Consider the following 22,359-nt stretch of genomic DNA (forward strand, 5'->3'; position numbering starts at 1 on the left):
TTTGCTAATGTGAAATGTTTGTCATATGTATTTATTTCTAAGCAGTCTTTATTTCTAAAAACACAAAAAGCAAACAAAACCCAAAATCTCACATACATGAAAATTATAACTAAAGCAGACTTCAATACTTCTCATATATTAGGGAAAAGCAGTAAAATTTATTGTACTAACAGGGAGGTAAATCCTTTATGAACCCCAAATTTAGAAAATCACATAGTATTCCCATATTAACTAAATATATAAATACAAATGAGGGAAGAGGATGTACATTTATATATTACTAAAATTTTGAGTTTAATTTTATTTACTGGGAGTTTGTTGGCAAAAACTCCCTAATAACCATGTATTTGAAAATGTGATTTCAGCTATAAAAACAAGCTTTTTACCAAAGTTAGATTTTGGCTGATTACACAATCACATTTAATCTGGAAGATTAAGCTAAGAACTTAGGGAGCTCTGGTTGTATAGTTTGTCATTTTATTAGAAAGTATCGCTTTAATTTGTATATATTAGCAATATTTGGCCTGTACAGAGAGTTCCCAAGACATTTTAAAAACCAACAAAATGTTAATTTTTGAGTGACTTTTAAGAAAGTAAAAGTCTTTAAAAATTCTAAAGCCTGAGAAAATCAGGCTGGATGTATTTTAATTATGGAGGAAAAAACCAGGATTTTAAACTATTAAATCTACATTTTCCCTGTGAGCACAGTATGTATCTTATTTCCTTCAGACTATTTTGGAGCCAGTTAACACTCCAAAATAAAATCACTGTTATTCCTATCTTGGTTTATAGTTTAATAAATCAATGGTATCTTAGCCAAGAACACAGATAACCTGCATTATATCAGGTATATAAAACCGATAAAGAAATAATCTGAAAGTTTTGAAATGTTAGAACTAAAGATTTTCTGCATTTGTAAGTTAATGGCTTTTTGGGAGGAGGAACTAAGGTACTTAAAGAGACCATAACATCTTAAAATCTATAACAAAAGGGAAAAACTACTGATACTAGTTTTTAAAAATCACAAGTTATAATAATGTAAAACAAAGTTTCCTTTTATCTGATTTTCAATGTTTAAACATGCAACATAAATTATAAATAACATTACAACACCATCTGAAAGAAAACAAAAATGTACAAAATCGTTATGATAAATAAAATTATTGCATTTAATGTCATTTTATTTGAAAACCAAAATCATTGAATTCTTTGATGTTGTACTGAATAAAAACAGTTCAAATGAGAGGAAATGTACGCCAACACCAGCTTCTGGCAACAATAAAAAAGTTGAAGCCCTGCAGGTTTGTCTGATTTAGGCTGGGTAATCATGGAAATGAAATATTTAAAATTATTTATTTTATCATTATGCACATTGAAGGAAAGCATTATAGACAGCAGAGTCCTTTCCCACCATAGAATTATTTACACCCATTTATTCAGCTAGAAACACTAGCTTGAAGAGGTACTGGTATGTTCCATTTGTAATAGTTTCTCTACAGCACACGACTGTCTTATATTGGAGCATGTTGAAGAAAATATTGTCTCATAAGTCTTTTTCATTCTTTTGAGTCTCAGTCACTAAAGTTCAAAGTACTTTGACAGAATCCCGGTGTCCTGAATGGCCTGATGAATGCATTAAAATCAAGCAGTGTGTTTGTACTGTGAAAATGCTCTTAGAGCCACACAAATGCTGCTTGGGTGTGGGTCACACATTTCTCCTACTGGCACTATGACGTTTGGAGGACGTTTGTTATGAAAGTTTCACACCAATTTTGTTTTGTTCCTTCTTCATTAGCCGCTGTGCTTCCTTTTCCATTTTCTTTCTTTGTTGTTCTGCAGCTCGCTTTTCTCTATCTGCTAGCTTCTGCTGCCTGAAAAGAAGCATATTCTCATTTTTACCTTCAGAAAATACCACGTAAGTAAAATGGCTTATACGTTCCAGAAAGAAATAGCAGTGCATTTTTTACCAGCATCAAATGGAAGTAAGAAGTCTTCACTCTTCTCACTTTCAAATTTCAAAGATTTTCAAAAAAAGTATTTGTCAATCCTTAGAATATAACTTACAAATTATAAGAGGTATTATCTGTATTTTACAAACAAGTAAAATGCGGCGCAAAGGCTAAGTGACGTGACCAAAGCCCTAAGATTAAGTATAAGGATGAGAAGCCACATCTCCTGACCCTCTTCTCCAGACCATTCCCACTAAACTACTCCCTCCCTTTGACCACATCCTTTTTCTGATACCACCCAGAAGAGTCTGATATTGAGGATTCAGTCTCCTTTTATCATAATAATTAAAAAATAGCGAAGGATGTCAAGAACAGAGATTTGCAGAAAACAATAAAAAAAAAAGGAAACTTAAGATACACCTTCCAACTAGAAGCTAGATTTCTATTTAAGGATTAAATAGAAATTGTTATTAAGGCGGCTAGTGACTGATTACATATCATGACAGCAGGAGTGGGTGATGCATAGGCCAAAGGACAGGAACAGAAGTGGTCCTGGATTGAAGGTTTAGGCTATGAGAAACAAGCATCATGCAAGGCTGAGGAAGAAAGCTGCAGGCCACAGCTGGCACGGCACAGGCCACACTAGGTTACACACAGAAAATCCAGTGTGCCCCTCAACACGTGGGACAGCAAGCTGACTACCATGGGCAAAATGTACATGCAAATCTCAACCATACTTATGACCGGGAGTAAGCAGAGTTATAAAGGACCAAAACTCAAGAAAGTAGAAACTTGTTGTAGGCAACATTTTGACCATCACCATCAATTAACTACAGTTTCAAAAGAATAGTTTTTAAAAATCTACTTCTCACTAGTTCTTCCTACTTTCAAACATAACTGATAATTTGCACTAAAAACATCAATATGCCCCTGGTGACAAGGGAGAGAAGAAAAAGAATTATAAAATGCTGGCTAGGTTACAACCAACTAAGATAATCAAGCTTTGACCTGGTCAATAGCTGAAATATAAACATCAACAACTGATATTTCTGGCACAAGAGGAAACTTAAAGATTACTGCAGACAAAACATATTTTCCCTGTCCAGACACGTGTCTGGAATTACTAACGTACCAAAGTCTTCTTCCTTAACGATACTGATCACAGTAGCGGTAGGACTTTAAAGTGGCCATGGAAAATAGGCCGACTTACAGGCTTTGGAGTACAGATACACTTTTAAAATTCGCACTGTTCTTCCGGGGGCGGTAACAGCAGAAGGAAGCGCCCCGTCTCTGTGGCTGCATTTGTGCAACTTGCAGCATGCAGCATGTCTATTGCTGGCCAATGGGCTCCCTCTCCCAAGCTGTCATAGCATGGAAAGTGCTAAGTGTGGGTGTTTGGTCTTGTTTCATTCGGGCACAGAGGGATAGGGTAGGGAGAGAAGGTTTTGTACAGAACTTGTGAATTCGTAGGCTCTATAGTGCTGTGATTAAGATTACTGGATTCAAAATGAACAGCCCTTTCCACTATTCTTGTAAGAACACAAATGCCCAAAATGTTTTAAATACTCAGACCTCAATATCTATTATTTATCCAAAAAATAGAGTAAAAAAACATGGTTTATCTTTTCTTATGATCCATACAATACAAATGCTGCTGTTTAGAATTTTTAAATACTTTCTTTATACTGAATAATAATCAGATAGGAAGTAAATATTTAAAACTCTCATAACTTTATTGACTTTTAAAATGGACCCCTAATTGTGTGAGGGAAAAATTGATGAAAACAAGGGCAAGACCAAAAGAGGAAAAAAAAAAGTCAGGCATGACTCCCAGTTACTTAACTGCACCCTCTGCTGGTTGCTCAAGGTAATAGTAATTTATTGATAAAGACAGGAAAGGGAAATACAAAAATGAAATTGGGTGTTTTGTTAAAATAGTCAAATAAAGGGCAATTCACTTTCTATCCCTATTATAAAAACAATCTTTTAAAACAGAAATTTATGGAGCTGTATTTTACTATATAACCTTTCAAAATGCAAAAGTAATTTAGATATTTAAACAACTGAGTTTTCCTCAGTGATGATAGTCACAAACTCTCTTATGGTAAATTTTCTTTTTACTCTTGGACCCAATCCAGCAGGAGCAAGAATTAAGTTTACTACTCAAAAAAAAAGAAAGAAGGACATAAGAGCCAGCGAAAATGAGCCTGAAAACCCCTCGTATATCTTCTTTTCCGACTTCCATGATCTACCTCACAGGGCTTTTGCGTACATCAATTTCTTATTTGCCATTAACAAAATTATTCTTTTGCTTCTATAATGCTTTAAATTCTTGGTTTCTATGGGAGTTTAATCATATAAAATAGCATATGTGGTCTGAAATACAAACAAAAGCATCCCATATTATCTAAAGTTCAAATGGGAATAAAGAATTTAACATTTGGCAGAATAAGCTTTCTTGACCTGAAGTGAACAAATCCAGTACTTCTATGCAGGTGGCAATGTAAATATTACTCAAATACCTCAGGACTTCTTCTGCCTGCCAGGCGGCATCTTCTTCTTCTTCCCATGCGTTGGTATTTTCCTGCCAGGTATCTAAGTCACCTAATTCAGGCTACGATAAAAAACAAAACAAAATGACAATTGTAAAGAGCCATTCTTTCTCCCCTGGGCAGTCAAAAAGAGCATCTTTAATCCCCCCGTGTCTTCCCCAGTGCTGCCCAAGGCCCAAATAATCTGTGCCCTAGTCTGCCTGGAACTGAGGGGTTCCTGCGACAGTCCTGGCAAGCAGCTTTTTTCCTACATTGTTTCAAAGAATAGTCCTCTAACATGAACTTTTCTTTTTTGCCCATTTTAGTTTGGAATAGACAAGAACAAAACAACTGTTTCCGTTTCTCTTTTCAGTCAGAGGAAGGGCTGGGAAAGAGGTGGGAAAAGGGAGGGCTGAGTTAGAGGTGCTGACTGGACGACTCTGAGCCGGGAGGTGAACTGGAAGAACCAAAGTTTTCAGACTAGCACAACCATCTGCATTTCAGCAGAATCAATTTATAGATTTCTCAGTGGCACTTACTGTCCAGATCCCAGGCAAAAATGACAAATCAGGGAAAATTTATTCTTTATCAGGGTATTTGTATATTGTGTGTACTTTTGCCTATCCTTATCACAACAATAAAAATGATAAGTTCCAAAAAAAATAGAATGTGCAATTTAAAAGAAGAACTTTATTTGAGGAATGAGTGGTAAAATATTTTTGGTGTATCGAATCAAGTGCAGGAGGTTACCATTCTCTCCTAGGCAATCCCTCTTTGTTTTGTCTGCTTGGGAGGAAAATGTGTGGGAGAAGCATTGGCGACATTCTCTATCTACACTCTTTCACCCTCCCCAGCTCTGTCAGCAGTTACATATTTACCACTTTATGAGCTACATTAATGTTATAGTACCTTACAATTCCTGTTAGGTGGTATATATGTACTAATTTACTGGTAAGGTCTGAACAACTTTACCAATCTAGAGCATGTGTACATGAATAATGTTCACAACTTAGAAATATAAAATAAAAATGACACATTATGGTGTTATGCTCTTTTAGAGAAATATCTGTTGTGCTATAGTGCTATCATAATACCATGTACCTGCAAAGGAGTTATCAAAATCTATAATATTTATTATGTGTGTGATCATTTAATATTGCACCTTCCCCATGAGAATGCATATTCTAAGGGAAGGACCCTGCCTGTTTTGCTCACTTTCCACTACCTTACTAGCACCTAGCACAGCATCTGGCATTAGCAAAAACAGTTTTTGATCAATGAAAAAGAAACGTAACAAACTCAGGTCCCCTGAAGACAGAAAGGGACCTGTGCAGTTTAAACAAATGGAATAGATAGATAGATAGATAGATAGACAGATAGACAGAGAGATAGATAGGTAGATAGATGGATATGGTGGTTTAAAACTATGTCTACAAATTCTTTGATACTCCTTTCAAGAAGTGGAGCGTAATTCTTCTCCCCTTGCGTGTGGGCTGGATTTAGTGACTAGCTTCCAATGAATAAACGAACGTGGCGGTTGCACTGTGTCACTTTTAAGACTAAGTTATAAACAGGCCTTGTGGCTTCACCCCTGCATGCCCTCTTTTTTGGGGGGATCACTTGTTATGGGAAAGCCAGCAGTTACGTCATGAGGAAACGCAAGGAGCCCCGTGAAGAGATCCACTGCGAGGAACTGAGGCTCATGCGACCAACCACTATTAATATCCCGGGCATGTAAGTGAACCACCTTGAAATGAATCCTCAGATGACTACAGGCCCAAGTAATGACTTACAGGAAACTCATTAGAAACCCTACGCCAGAACCACCTAGTTTAGTCTCCCCTGGATTCCTGACCCACAGAAACTGTGTGAGAAGAAAAATGTTTACTGTTGTTTAAGTGTGGGGCTGTTATACAATAATAGATGACTCATATAACCAATTAATAATTACTAATCAATAATCAATCAAAGCATATTTAAACTTAGGAGTGAACCTCAGCGGTTTAAAAAGTTCAAAGGTGATTCTGATATGTTTCCAAGGTTGAGAACCACAGTTACATACTTTCTCCCTACTTTTGTCCTTAAAGGTGTTGCATTTAAATCAACCACATTTAAACTCAAATCACACTTTAAAAGTAAATAAAAGCTACTAGGGAAACAATACACAACTCACTTAAAAATAACTGGCTATTATGGTTACATTTTAGTGGCAATCTCTTTAAATGTCATATTTTCAAGTAACATTTTGTCTCTATCTTTTATGTGTACAATGGGACTGTGACTGTAGTATCAGATGTAATTTACAATCTCTTAAAGGACAGGAAGAGTAAAAGACCGGATTCACCTTTCTCACTCTGCTCAACCTGTTTCAAAGTCACAGAAATACTAAGACAAACACTAAGTTCAATTCATTTTTATTTTTTTCTTCTTGAAAGAAAACAGAATAAAAACCAACCCTTGCTTAGATACCACACATACTTACTGACTGATGAATAAAAGGCATGTCCTGTGTGGCTGCTAATCTACTAGAGAAGCCCGTGCTGCCATCTGGGATGCCAAAATTTAGTGGTTCTCTCTTCTTAACAATGATCTGCAAGGTTAATTGAAATAGAATTATAGGAGTATTTAATACATCACTATATAAAGAGAGAAAATAATTTACTGACCAAAGCATTTTATAATTATTTAAAATAGTTCTACCTGCCTTCTTTTAAAATTTACAACGTAAGAAAACTTTTAAATAGTCTATAAAAAGCACCAAAATTCCCAGGCAATTGTCACATGGATCAGTTACATATTGAGAAACACTGTATTTCACTTTAAAAAAAAAAAAATTTTCCTCTTTCTCATTCCTCTTTCCTAGACTCTAGATCCCCAAAACGTAATTAGGTACTTTTAGTCACAGTATTAAATAAGAATATGTATTATGTCCTATCAAAAGTATAACCAGCTCTCTGTACATGTGAAAATTAATAGATTTCCACATGTACAGAGCAAGCAAGAAAGTATTTTCATTCTAATTAATTTATTAAGGCACTATTGTAAAATACTGGGTTACTATTAAGAGCTGCAATATATTTCCAAGATACTAAGAAACTCACTTCAATTCCTTAAAAAATATACAACTTAATGCGTTTCAGCACTGAGACATTTGGACACCTCAACAAAAACAATTATGATTACAGAATGTAAATGTTATCAGTCTTGAAAATGTAAAAATAAATACACAGCTGAAACTGGATGAAAGGTAGAAGAAGGTGGAATAAATAAGGTCCTTATTTTATAAAGTGTATTTATAAGAAATATTTTCTATGCTTGATTGAAGAAATGGAACTTTAAGGTTGTTTGTTTGTTTTTTTTTAACAGCAGAGTAACCTGTGAAGTAGACTGGAATAACATTATAAAATTTGAAAGAGGGGGAACAAGGGTAAGGGTAGTATGAAATAAACCCTCATTTACCATAGTATGAAGTCCATGGGCAGTGTCTGTCAATGTAAGTCAAGACATAGCAACATGAGCCCAAACAGAAAAAGTTATCAGTGGCTGTGTCTGCAAAGTAGAACTGCCCACAAAGAGAAATGGGGCAAAAGTCTGTTGCTATTCTTTATAAACTCTTCCAAAGTCTATGATTTAAAAATAGTTTTTCAAGTATATGTACTATTTGGTTTTAAAAAAGAAAAATACTCAGCCACTGCTCTTTTTCCCTTACATCCCTGCATCTTTCAGTGATCATCCACATTCACCTTAAAAGGGATTAAATGAAGTATGAATGACTACCACAAACCCACAACAATTACTCTAAGTTCTCAACTCTGAGTTAGGAACAATGGAAAGCACTTATCAGTTTGTTGATATCACCAAACTGTGCTCTTTCAAGGTTGGACTTGTATCTTATTCAGCTTAGCCTCCACAGCAGACACTGGAATATAGACTCTGATATACAGCAGACTTTCAATAAATGTTTAGATATAATTTTAAAAGGAGCACAGATTAGTAGATCTGTGTCCAGGTCACTTGAATATATAAAATTCATCTTCAAGGTGACAGATACAACAAATTAATAATTAGAAATAGGCTTTCTCAGAATACTAATTATTAGAATACTGTCTACTTTTCACTATGGGAATCTGAAAAGCAGTTTAATTGCTAAAAGCACGAATCTTTAACATACTTTCTGAGTTTTCCTTATAGTTGGTGTCATGTCCTTAAAATAGTCAGGTTCCAGTTGTTCCAAGGAATTTTGTTGTGTTGCCACATTGCCGTTCCCTCCTTCAATCTTCACACTTGTGGGTGCATCTTCATCCCAGGAAGTCCACTCTTCGACATCTGTCTAAAGTTGATTGATCAACACTGTCAGCCATGCCGGGCGAACCTAATCAACATCTCGTTCATAGTTTATTAGAAAAATGGGCTTGCTAAAACATTAGTTTTCAAATGTTTTTGACCAATAGGAAAATAAAAATTTTATTTCACATACCAAAACTACATGAAAAGTTTAAAAAAAAATACTTTTACTCTGAGGTAGACATTCTGTTCTATCCATTTAAAACAAACAAACAAAAAAAGCAAATGCTTTGAAAATTGAACGGACATTAGAACTACTGCTAACAAAAGGATTAAAACTTGCAGCCTAAACCTTACCAGGTCGACTGCCTGATAAACTAAAGAATATCGACGTTCTTGATAGGATTTAAATAAGAGTCTCAAACATATTCAGAATGTCCATGAAATAACCCAAAATTATTCAGCACAAAAAGAAGCAAGGAATCTCAACTCATATGGACAAAGTCAATCAAGATATAAATGTTGGAATCATCTAAGACTTTAATATAACTATTGTAAATGTGTTCCAACAAACAATTGCAAATGCTCTTGAAACCAGTAAGAAAAAGTAGAAGACCTCAGCAAAAAAACAGAAAATAAGAAAACAGAAAAAAAATGTATAATCAAAACATGTAACAACAAAATTCAAGACCCTGACTTCCAAATTAATTTAATGACATAGTAAAGGATTGCAACTCAGTTTGAAAATTATGGTTCCAGAATGTTTATTCAAACTTTAAAGAAAATTACCTGTTTTGGAACTGATGAATAATCCACTGTAGTTGGCAAAGTTATCTGGTCTCCACTTAATTTCCGTCCTCTGCCAGATCTAAAACAAAAATGAAATAATTTATTTCAAGAACTACCAAAGCAAGCATAGGCAAAAGCACTGTGGACAGTAACTTAAGGCTTATAAAAGATATTTTCTGAATTTAGAATTATTTATTTTAATAATTAACAATTTCTCATTAAGATATGAAACAAAAAGCGTGCATCAAGTATTTTATGCATTTAAAATCTTGGATGGTACAATAAACATAACTGCTTTTTGACTTAGAATTCCAAATTATAGACAAACTCACGAAGAATATAAAGCCAAAAACAAAAATGCAGTGGTTTCAAATCCTGCAACTTAGGTATCTGGGAGCCCTGTAGGTGAAGCTCTGGGACACCTGTGCTATTTTAACCAGGGGGGCTTGGCTTTTGTTTTACATATTTGGCTTCTCGGAAAGTTGACCTATTAAATTAATAAAACGTTTCGAAATCACTGGGCTGAACTAAACTGTAACTGGTAAGTTTTAAGGAATGGTAGGAAGACCACTGTATTAAACAAGACAGGTATTATGATTCAGACGTTGAAAGCATGGCCTACACAACCTGTATAAACCATGACTCTCAATGTTATTTCTATTACGGGTCTAGTGGGAACTATCTAACCTCTCAGCCCAAAATGCTCACCTACAAAATGCAGGGATTAAACCTATTTTGTAAGGTTGTTGTCAGGTTTAATTAAGTGATAATAATTAAAGCAACTGGACACTAGAAAGTACCTGCTATGTAATAAGATACTTAAAAAGGTAGCTATTATAAATGATCAGTCACTTGCTTCTTTTCAAATAATCTATAAAGCCTCTACTAGATCTAATTGCTAAAGTCAGCTATTTTTACTATGAAATTAGAAATCATACTTTGTTTAAAGGATAAAGAAAAAAGTAATAGTCTACTACTAAATTTATGATGCAATCCTGGTATTTTATAGCACATACATAATCTAGGTTCCTTCTGACACTTTCAGAAAAGCTTATTCTAAAAAAGGGCCAATTTTCTTAAAAACTAAACATAAAATCAATCCTAGATATATTTACATAGACAATAGAAATTTATGTGACAAGAGAAATGTCCTTAATATTTTTAAATCAAATGTAATTTCTTATACTAAAAGCAATCTATATTCATAGAAGTTTTAGAAAATATAGATTTGAGAGAAAAACACTCTAATTTCCACTCCTGTTAACACAACTACTTCTTTTAACCTCTGGACTTCTGGCAATTAATATTCATTCTTGTCACGCTTTACCTACTGAATTTCTGGCCATTGTCCGCATGTCTGAATGATTTTGAGCACTTTTCCTATTTCCCAAATCTTGTCCTCTTCCTGAGTGACTTCAACAATCACCTAAATTTCCCATTTCTTTCTTGACCTCTTATCCAGCAATCATCTCCACTCATTCCTACGGCCATACCCTGAACCGCCCCCGCTCTTTTTTAAATCCCAGATCACTCTAACAGTAAATTCAATGCCACTTAATCTTCAGGGTTTTGGTAATTATAAAATGGCCATTTTGCTAGAGAATACATTCCTAGAGAACACTCCCTTACAGCTAGGGGGCCATATATAACTAAGCTTTGGACAGCAAGCTGAGAACAGAAGAGTTTCGTGCAACATCTAAATCATGCCCACTGAAAAGGAGAGCTGATTGCCCTCTAATCCCTACTCTTAATGTGCCACTACCCTTAGGTCCAAAGAAATACCCAACAGTTCCACTGATTAGGTAAGTAGGCCCAAACAACTTAACACTTATATATGTCCTAACCGCTTAGTAGCCATTTGAAAAAAAATAATACATTATCAATTCTAAGGAAAATAATACTTTTATTTCATTTTTAAGCACGCTGACTTTCTATAGAATGTGCATGCCTGTTGGGCACTGCACAACTGCTCAAGCCTTGGAATCAGATTGGATATTACCACCCTCATTTTCTGTTCTACAGCAATTCTGGCTCAGTACTTGCTTTTAATTACAGTCTAAAATCCTAGCTTTGCAAAGATAAGTCACCAAAAATACAAGTAAACAAAAACTTATCTCAAACGTTCAAGAACATCCTCAAAAGTAGTGCTATAGGATCTAATGTCGCAAATGTGAACTTCTTTGAGCCAGTAGTTTGCGCAGCATTTAAAAGACATTGACTATTACATTCACTGTGCTTTGCTGGAAAATTAAAAATATCCTATGACACTCCTGTGAGTTTAATGCGAAAACCTGAAGCGCCTGAACACACAGTTTAGAAGCTATAGAAAGGGAATTCCAGTCTCTGGATGAATTACGGAAGCAGAATGACTTTCCTGACCGACTGATGCTACCTGCATATTCTGGCATATTATTTGAGACTAAATTTAAAAAAGAAACTACTTTATTTGGGGTTTCTCTGTTAAAGTTTTTAAAATATAAAAATAACATTCAAATTGTAGTCTATAAAGAAACACCTATGCCTAATTCCACCTAACCATCTTAAGACATTCTGATATGAAACAATTGTATATGTCAAAACCCTCTGATAATTTTAATAATGAAAATTGGCTTGCTTATTTCTGAATTCTACAGTGCTAGAAATGTTATTTTAATGAAATATGATTTTCAAAGAAAAATCTGAAGTGGAGAAAAAATATTTTAGAAATACTAGAGATTAGTGAATAAATACTACAATCAAGAAATTTAGTTTAAACATAGTCTCTCCTGCCGCTTTATAGTTCTGAAGGTATCCAACCACAAAGGAGATAAATAGGTCAATCTGAACATAAAATTTGTTTACCTGCATATTAATCTCTTTAGGAATGAGAATATTGTTGCTAAGCAGGTACAAACTTTGAATAATCGAAACTGTGTGATAGCCATGGTGGGAAGCAAAACCTGTGGAAAGGGCACAGAAATAAATGCATTAAGTGAATTTCATAAGCTATACTCCTGTTTTGAAGTCAAGCTTAAAAGTCCTATTATAAGCTATGAAAACCAGGCATATTTTTTACTTTTCTTTATAAGTAAAGTATATTTACTTTACTTTTCTTCACTGTGCTACATCTATACCACAGTAAATTTAAAATGAAAATGTAGTGGTGTGGCTCAGTAGATTGAGTGCTGGCCTGAGAACCAAAGGGTCACCGGTTTGATTCCCAGCTAGGGCACATGCCTGGGTTGTAGGCCAGGTTCCCAGTTGGGGGCGTGCGAGAGGCAACCAATCTATGTTTCTCTTGCACATTGATGTCTCTCTCCTTCTCTTTCTCCCTTCCTTCCCCTCTCTTTTATTTATAAGAATAAATAAAAATAAAAACTTAAAAACAATGTAAATCTTGGAGATCCCGGATGGTGGCAGTGAAGGCCACTGAACTCTCTTCACCCCTTCCATGAGCAAACTCATACACAGACAACAATTACTCCTGTACAACTGAGAGCTGAATAAACAGCATCTGCACAACAAACAAGAGAAAGAGACCAAATAGAGAAGGCTGGGGAGGAACAGGAGCTACAGGAACTCTGTGGTCAGCAGGAGCCAGTGAGGACCATTTTTTGTTTCCCCCCATTTCCATATGGTGGGGGTGGGTGGGGGCTCTATTCCTGGGCTCTGACTTACCTGCAAGATCACCACCACAGCTGTTCCTAGTTACACTGCCCTGAGCTTTCTGCCTTGGGAACAATGGGATCAAGCAGGAAAAAAAGGGTGTCACCAAAACAAAAACCATAAAACCCACTCTGGGAGTGGGTGGAGGAACAAGAGGGGCCACTGGGGAAGATGGAGCTGGGCCTTGGGATTGAAATATGGGAGCCACTTGTGCACCAAGCCACGTTCCTCCAGGATGCAGGTCAGAGGTTGGAGCACTGAGGGCATGGCCTGCAGCTGTCCAAGCCTTTACGAAGCCATGTTGAGGAGTAACTGAGCACATGCCTTGTGGACGCCCTGCCTGGGTGCAAAGGGCCTGCTCTTGCTGCAGATGCCCAGCCTCTCCCACTGAAGATGCTGTCGGTGCTGCCTAAGAGGCGGTGCAGGGTTTCCAGGGTTCCTTTCTCTGCTGGTGAGACACAAGTATGGGCAACTCACTACATGTGGAACTAGGACATGGGAATCTCCCCCATCAGCCATGTGGCGGCAGGGGGCAGTTCTTACACTGAGCATGAGAAAGGCTAGCAAGGTAATCGATTAAGAGGAAAAAAAAGACCTCTGACCCATTCTGGTACCAGATAGGGGATGAGATAAGGGGAGGGCAGGCACCTGTGCAACGGAAGTCAAAATGGAAGCAGAGGAGGTACTGGACCAAAGAGGCCTGTCAGTCTAGCCCAGGGAGAGAAGAGATTGGTTGGGAGGTGGAGCAAGCAAAGCCCCTCATTCCACCGGAATGTAATATAAACCCAGGAGAACAAAGAAACTGGCTTACCCCTCGCTGCTGTTCAAGACCTGCATTTAGATGGTGTAGTGGCCTCCAGGAGAGGATGTCTCTCTTTCTCCCTCTCTTCCTCCCCCTCTTCTGCCCCCTTCTGGGACCTGGTGAAATATTCACCGGTGCATTCGTGTGCTCTCCGGCTTAGGAGCACAGGACCCTGTGGCCCTAGCTGATGCATGGCCATGGCCACACTGGCTCCACATGCACACTCCAGGAGCGAGCCTGAAGCCAGACAGCAGCTGGAAACAAGCTAAGCTACCTGGATGACTGCTTAGCAGCTGCCTGGGGCTCCATAGAACTGTACTTTAAAATGGAGCAGGAAATCTGGGCTGCCATTTGTCTTCAGCTTGCTGAGGACGGCTAGGTTTTATCTGGGTTTAGCAGAGGAGAGGCCCTTTGAGATGGGGAGCTCCCTATGGTCCCAGATAATTCAGCATTCAAATAAAAACCTTTTTTCTTTCTTACCAGCCTCTGCCTCTAGAGTTTGCCTTTTGTGGCAGTGGCCAGCTGAACCCCCATTTTTGTTCAATAACAAAGCAAAAAGGGAAGAGAGCAAGAGAAGAAAACTCAAAACCAAAATACAATAGACAAAATGGCATTAAGTATATGCTTATCAATAATTACTTTAAATGTAAAGGGATTAAATGCTCCAATGACATATAAGGTGGCTGAATAGATTTAAAAAAAAAGATAATCCACTGAAAATTGAAAAGAAAGATGATGTAGCAATACTCATATCAAACAAAATAGACTTTAAAACAAAAAATGTAAAAAAAGACAAATAAGGATATTATATAATTATAAAGCAGTAAATCCAAGATGAGAATATAACAATCATAAACACCTATGCACTGAAATATAGGTAATTACTAGTGGTCACAAAGGAACATTCACAGTAATACAATAATAGGGGATTTTAATACCTCACTCACATCAGTGGATCTTCCACACAGAAAATCAGTAAGGAAATAATAGCCTTAAATGCTACATTAGACCAAATTGACTTAATAGACACATGTAGAACCTTTTATCCAAAAATTGCAAAATACATATTTTTACAAGTACACAAAGCAAGCCTTACTTAATTTGAGAAACTTGATATCATATCAAGCATCTTCTCTGACCATAATGGCATGAAACTAGAAATCAATTAGAGGAAGAAAACTGAAAAAAGGCAAATACATGGGACTAAACATAATGTAACTCAACAGCCAATGGGTCAAAGAAGAAATTAAGTGTTGCTTGATAGTTAACCATGTCAATAACTGGTTGGAAAATTTATCTTGGAAATAAAAATATCATCACTAAATTTCTCAGAATGTTTATTGTTAGTGAGGTATTCTTGGCTTTTGAATTAAATAGACAGGTTTGAATCAGAGTCATTGGATGTGGGAACGTGGAAATACATTTTACTCTCTGTGCTTCAGTTCTATGAAATGAGAGCAATACTATCTATCTCAGAAGATGACAGTATGAGTACGGGAAATAATATTAGGTAGTGCTTGGCACACAGTACATGGACAGTGAATATTAGTTCCTCTCTTTTATTAATCACTAAAGCAAATATTCTGCAGGTAAGAAAATTCTTAATTGCTAGGGTGAGAATTTTATTCTGTCATCAATAATAGTTCCAGTTTCTATTTTTCTGTTGGAACTGGACATTTTAATTTCAGTTACCACGAAAGTCATTCAAGTTGAAAAATACTTATTGAACAATGACACACAGCATACAGGTGATGACCCTGTATAAGATTATGAACAACACAAGTATGTCTGCTTTCATCACTTCTATTAAGCACTGTAGTGGAAGTGCTGGCTAGTGCAATCAAGCAAGAAAAGGAAATAAAAAGCATCCAGATGGAAAGGAAGAAATAAAACTGCGTATATGTAGAAAATCCAATGAAATCTACAATCAACTACATATTTTATATGTTAGCAACAATCACAAATTAAAACTATAAAACAATTATGAGCCCAGGACAGGTGACTCCATTGGTTGGAGCATGGTTCCCATACATCAAAAGATCGACAGTTTAATTCTTGATCAGGGTACATACCTAGGTTGCAGGTTCAATCCCCAGTTTCGGTGCATACGGGAGACAACTGATAGATGTTTCTCTCTCACATCAATGTTTCTCTCTCTCTCTCTCTAAAATCAATAAAAACATTTCTTTGAGTGAGGATGATAAATAAACAAACAATAATAAGCACAAAAAATATGAAATACTTAGGGACAAATCTGATGAAAGCCTTATATAGTGAAAACAAAAAATATTGCTGAGAGAAATTTAAAAGACGTGAATATCAACTTAAAAAGATCTTTTAGGTGTCAAAGACTGAATATTGTTAAGACAGAAAGTCTCCCTAAATTTAACTATAGATTCAATCAATGCATTACCAATAAAAATCTCAGCAGGATTTTCCCTCTAAACTTGACAGAATAATTCTAAAATTCACATAGAAATGTAAAGGGCCTATAGTAGCCAAAACAACACTAAAAATAACAAAGTAGAGGGCTAGTATTACCTGATTTCAAGACTGGTTAAAATGGACAACTGACATACATATGAACAACCGAAATTTGACAAAGACGTGAAAGCAGTTCAGTGAGAAAAGACAGTCGTTTTGACAAATAGGGCTGGAAAAACTGGCTATCCATATGCAAAAAAAAGAGAAAAACTTCAATCCATGTCTTACACCATTTACATAAAGGACTCAAAATGCATCATAGATCTAAATATATAACCTAAGACTAAACTTCTAGAATTAAAAAAAATAGGATAAAATTTTTATAGTCCTGGGCTATGCAAAGATTTTATTAGATAGCTGTGACACCGAAAGCATAATCCAAAACTGTTAAATTGGGCTCCATTAAAATTAAAAACTTCTACAATTCAAAAACATTTAAAAGAATGAAAAGACAAGCCACAGACTGAGAGTAAATCTTTGTAAAGCATATATCTGGTAAAGGGCTTGTATACAGAAAACGTAAGAACCTCTCAAAACTCAGTAAGAAAACAAATAATCCAATTAAGAAATGGGCAGAAGGTCTGACTAGACACTTCACCAAAGAAGATGTACAATGGTAAATAAGAACATGAAACAATGATAGACATTAATCAGAGAAATACAAATTAAAACTATAGTTAAAAACCATTACATACCTTACACACCTATTAGAATGGCTCATAAAAACAATGACTATCCCAAGTTCTGGTGAGGATGTGGAACAACTATAACTCTCATACACTGGTAGTGGAAATGTAAAATGATACAGCCATTCTAGAAAACAGTTGGTGGTTTCTTACAAAGTTAAACAAACAGGTACCATATTACCTAGCCATTCTACTCCTAGGAATGTCCCCAAGATAAATCAAAGTGCACGCCTATACAAAAAACAGTACTTGAATAGTAGTTTTATATTTAATAGCTTGAAAATGAAAACAACCCAAATATATATCAACATGTAAATGGATAAGCAAATTGTGGTATGAACTTACAAGAGAAAACTGTTCAGCAATAAAAAGGAATGAATTGCTATTGCAAATAGTGTGGCTATGTCTCAAAAAAATTACCCTGAATGAAAGAAGCCACACAAAAAAAATAATACATATCATATGATTCCATGTTTTTTTTAAAACTCTTGAAAATAGAAATAAGTCCATAGTGACAAAAAGTAGATCAGTGTTACCTTGGGATGGGGAAGGAAAAGGTGGGAAGGATGGATTACAAAGGGGTGTGATGGATATACTTGTTATTTTGATTATGGATATATCTGCTATTTTGATTATGGTATGGTTTCATAGGTATATACACATTCATCAAAACTGGTAAAGTTCTACACTCAAATATGTGCAGTTTACTATATGATTATATGCCAATTATAGCAAAAAATCTATTAAAACAAAGTTAAGAACACATCTTTAAATAATATTGTCATTTAGGAAAGTTTTCAGATTCTGGTTAGAAGCTTTTTTTAATCCTCATCCGAGGATATATTTATTGATTTTAGAGAGAGTGGAAAGGCGGAGATAGAGATAGAGATAGAGAGAGAGACAGATATATATATATATATATATATATATATAAAGAGAGAGAGAGAGAGAGGCATCAATTGTTTGCCTCCCGCACACTCCCAGACCAGGGATCAAACCCAGGGCCAGGGATCTGATCAGAATCTTTAAAAAAGTAATTAATACCATCATCCTGTATTATCTGTAACTCTTTCTGGAGAACCAACTTCCACTCATATTTAAAAACTGGGGAGAGGAGTAGGCCTCAAGGACATACAATAGTCCCCCCTTTCTGTGATTCTACTTAGGGCAGTTTCAGTTACCATGGTCAACTGTGGTCCAAGGATATTAAATGGAAAATTACGGAAATAAAAAATGTATAGATTTTAAATTGCACGTATTTCTGAGTAATACAATGAAATCACCTGCTGTTTGCTCCATCTCCCCCAGGACATGAGTCATCCTTTTGTCCAGTGTATCCATAGTAAAAACGCTGCCTGCCTGTTAGCCACTTAGTCGCCATCTTGGTTTTTAGATGGACTGTCCTGGTATCCCAGTGCTCTTATTCAAGTAACCCTTATTCTACTTAATTAATAATGCCACATTCATATAACTTTTATTACAGTATATGGATATAATTATTCTATTTTATTAATGACTGTGCCTAATTTATAAATAAAACTGTATGGTAGGTATGTGTTACAGGAAAAAGATGTATGTGCAGGACACAGAGAGTTCAACACCATCTGTGGTTTCACACATCCACCGGGTGTTGGAACTTATCTCCCGTGGTTAAGGGGGGACCATGCTACATGAATGAAGAGCTGAGAGTAAATGTCATATAGATGCTTGGTAACCAGGGTTATCACCTTGCCAAAAATGTGTGTCATTGTTCAATAAGTATTTTTCAACTTATATGACTTCACTGGTAACTGGAAATAAAACTTCCAGTTGTTCCAACAGAAAAACAGAAAGTGGAACTTCTGGGTTGGCCAAAAAGTTCTTGTATTTTTTTTCCGTACAATGGTTCTAGTAGTGTTTAGTTGTCTTTAACTTCATTCAAAACAATTTTGTTAGATTGTATTGTGACAGCTATCATATCAGCATGCATTTTTTAAAAATCTTATCAAAATCAGTGAATTTTTGTGTAGCCATTTTAATATTGAATATGGAAAAAATTATACATTTTTCAGCACATTATGCTTTATTATTTTAAGAAAGGTAAAAATGCAACTGAAATGCAAAAAAAGATTTGTGCAGTATATGGAGAAGATGCTGTGACTGATTAAATGTGTCAAAAGTGGTTTATGAAGTTTCATGCTGGAGATTTCTCGGGGGACAATGCTCCATGGTCAGGTTGACCAGTTGAAGTTGAGAGCCATTAAATCAAGATATTGAGAAAAACCAACAAATGTTATACCACACAGGAGATAGCTGAAATACTCAAAATATCCAAATCAATAAAGTTATTGATGAAAATGAAAATGTGTTTTATTTTATGGAAAAAACTAAAAGGACTTTTTGGCCAACCCAATATTATTGGCAACAGAATAAAATTCTCAATTAAGAATTGAGCAATTAAGAATTTCTTCATTCCGCAGAATATTTGCTTTTGTGATAAATGAAAAAGAGGAACTAATATTCACTGTCCATGTACTGTGTGCCAAGCACTACATAATATTATCTCCCGTAACTCATACTGTCATCTTCTGAGATATAGTATTGCTCTCATTTCATAGAACTGAAGCACAGAGAGTAAAATGTATTTCCACGTTCCCACACCCAATGACTCTGATTCAAACCTAAGTTTATTTAATTCAAAAGCCAAGAATACCTCACTAACAATAAACATTCTTAGAAATTTTTTCAATAAAATTCATTTCAATGAAGATATACACTTAGCACCCACTACATAACAGATTCCACCAAAGATGATGGAAAACACTACTGACCCACTACAGAGACACTTTGTGTTCACTGCTCAGTTGTCACAAGATCGCAACAATGCAAGGGAAGAAGGAGGCGGAGCCCCCATTGGTCGTCCTCAATTAGTATTTTACTTCTTAGCCCATGCCAATCATAGTAGGTGACTCAAATACCCAGTTGTTGACTGAGTGGAAATTAACATTCCTTGAGCACTCAATATGTTCAAGACAGAGTTTTAGACCAGTGATTTTCAATCTTTCTCATCTCATGGCAAACATAAGCTAATTACCAAAATTCTGTGGCACACACAAAAAAAAACATATTTTTTGCTGACAAAAAGATAGGTATAATTTTGATTCATTCACACCAGATAGCTATTGTTGTGTTGGCTGCTGTCATTTTTTTTTTTATTTGACAACCGAAGGGAAAAGAGGCCGGTGTCTCTGACTAAAAAGTCAGGTGTCACATGTTTTAAGAATTCTGGCAGCACACCGGTGTGCCTCTGGCAGTACACCAGTTGAAACTGGCTGTTCTGGACAACGTAAGTTCCATCAGCTCACTGTAATCTTAGGAACAGATGAGGATGACAGTGAAGCTCAGGTTCACTCACCCAGCAATTACAGAGATGGAACCCAAAGCTCCGGCTCTCCCCATGCCACATCCCATTTGTGAGCCCTTTAATTTGATTCTCATTGCCTCAGTTTAATTTTTGAAATGGCTTCTAGACGACCAACTTGATAAGCATACATCTTAAGCTAACTCGCACTTTGGTTGCTTCACAATACTTTCTAGAACTAAGTAATGCTAAAATAATCTAACCTTAAAATTAAAATTTCTTTAAAAATTATAAGGAAAATACAAAAACTTGAGATTTAGTAGAGTAAGTTTCAGAACCATGAAGCAACCAATCGTCAGGGCTTTTGTAGAAATGACATCTGTAGGAAATCAATAGAAAGGACACCTGAGCTATGACAAGGGAAAAAATTCACGTAGAATTAAAAAAAAAAAAATTCTGCATTAGAAATTGAATGACTGTCTTTCCTCCTTGTAATTCCATGTAACCTGGCGGCGAGATCCTTTCAGCAGTCACCGTACTACAATTTGTTAAACAAGCCAATCTATGTCAGTACACACTGGAGCAAACAAGTCACTAATCTCTGTATTTCTAAAACTATATCTTCTGAATTTTTTAATACCAGCATTTGAAAAGCCATATGATCTAATGCAGTGTGAAACATCTTCAGTTAAGTATGTAACTGAACTAGGTTAAGGAATGACAAGCCTCCAAAAATAAAATTTACTGGAACTCAAAAATTTCAAAAACCAAAGTCTGGCAGCGTCAAGAGAAGGGGAACCAGTAGAATGTGAAAGCAAGTTCTAAGTCGAACACTTTATCGCGTCTGGCAACTGAAAGTCAGGCCCTCAAATACGCGGTACTGCTGAGACTCTTACAAAGGCAGGGTTAAGGTCTCCAGAACGACTCAAAAGTCAGGAGTTTCATAACCGAAATGCTTTATAACTTCAGATTACCCACCTGAAATTGCCTGATGGAAAACAAGATCATACCCACTGTACAGATGAGAAAAACGAAAGGAGCGTTTTCCGGTTACCCAATCCGACGCCATGCGCATGGCGTTTTCGGAAACGTTCTAATTGATAAAAGTGGGTGCCAGGTGGGCTGGTTATTTGGATTTTGGAAAAATCTGCCTGGGAACGAATACGGTGTGCAGAAAGGAATGACAGAAAGGACGGTCAAATTTCTCTGCTGGGGCGGGTATGGAGCCTCGGGGGTTTTCTGAACTGCGCCCCGCGGGCCGAGCTCCCACGCGTCAGCGCGGCACCATAAGGGCTGTACGCCCGTGGCCCACCCCCAGTCTCCTCCGTTCCCTCACCCCAGAGGTCATACTGACCCGGAAACGGTAGCCCAGACTAGCAGTGGGCCAAAGGGGGGGAACCGGCGGGAGGGGCGAAAAGGAAGGTGGGAGGGCGGGAAGTGCGAAGCCGAGAGGAGGGCTGACCCGAAGAGTAGAGGACACCCCAAGGCCGAGATTGTGATGGGGAAGGGGAAAGGAAGCCCCTCGCGGGCGCGCGCGAGCCGCACACACTCACCTGCCCCTCCCCCTCCCCGCCCGCCCGGCGGAGGCTCCGATACGCCTAGGGCCGCGCGCGCACACACACAAGGCGCGCGCACGCGCGCTGCCTGTCGCTGCTCCGAGCTCCCGCTCCGAGCGTTCAGTCTCAACCCTGCTCATTCAAAGCCGGGCGCGCGCTCCGTCGCAGGCGCCTTTGCCGCCGCGCAGCCGCCATGACCGCCCCCTCATCGGGAAGCCCTCCCCTCGCTCCTCCTTTTTTTGCCCATCTCAAAAGGAGGCTCCTGGTTCTCTCCAGGCCCTTATTTCCGCACC

General features: G+C 36.9%; 1 protein-coding gene across 2 annotated transcripts; it reads right to left on the minus strand.

Moving 5' to 3' along the window:
- On the minus strand, positions 1-22,307 carry EBAG9 (estrogen receptor binding site associated antigen 9). 2 transcript variants are annotated; one of them, XM_053930258.2, is made up of 8 exons: positions 22,064-22,307; positions 16,073-16,164; positions 12,395-12,492; positions 9,554-9,632; positions 8,652-8,810; positions 6,963-7,070; positions 4,472-4,563; positions 1-1,871 (listed from the first exon to the last, which is right to left on the minus strand). In XM_053930258.2, exons 3-8 carry the CDS (start codon positions 12,475-12,477, stop codon positions 1,751-1,753), a joined length of 642 nt encoding a protein of 213 aa, XP_053786233.1. In that variant the 5' UTR covers positions 12,478-12,492; positions 16,073-16,164; positions 22,064-22,307; the 3' UTR covers positions 1-1,750. The 2 variants fall into 2 exon arrangements, with proteins under 2 accessions (XP_053786233.1, XP_024427943.1); XM_024572175.4 differs by lacking the exon at positions 22,064-22,307 and adding an exon at positions 21,489-21,778.
- Positions 22,308-22,359: the final 52 nt, after the last annotated feature.

Source organism: Desmodus rotundus, chromosome 8, assembly GCF_022682495.2.
Source record: "Desmodus rotundus isolate HL8 chromosome 8, HLdesRot8A.1, whole genome shotgun sequence".
In the NCBI taxonomy this organism is placed as follows: Eukaryota; Metazoa; Chordata; class Mammalia; order Chiroptera; family Phyllostomidae; genus Desmodus; species Desmodus rotundus.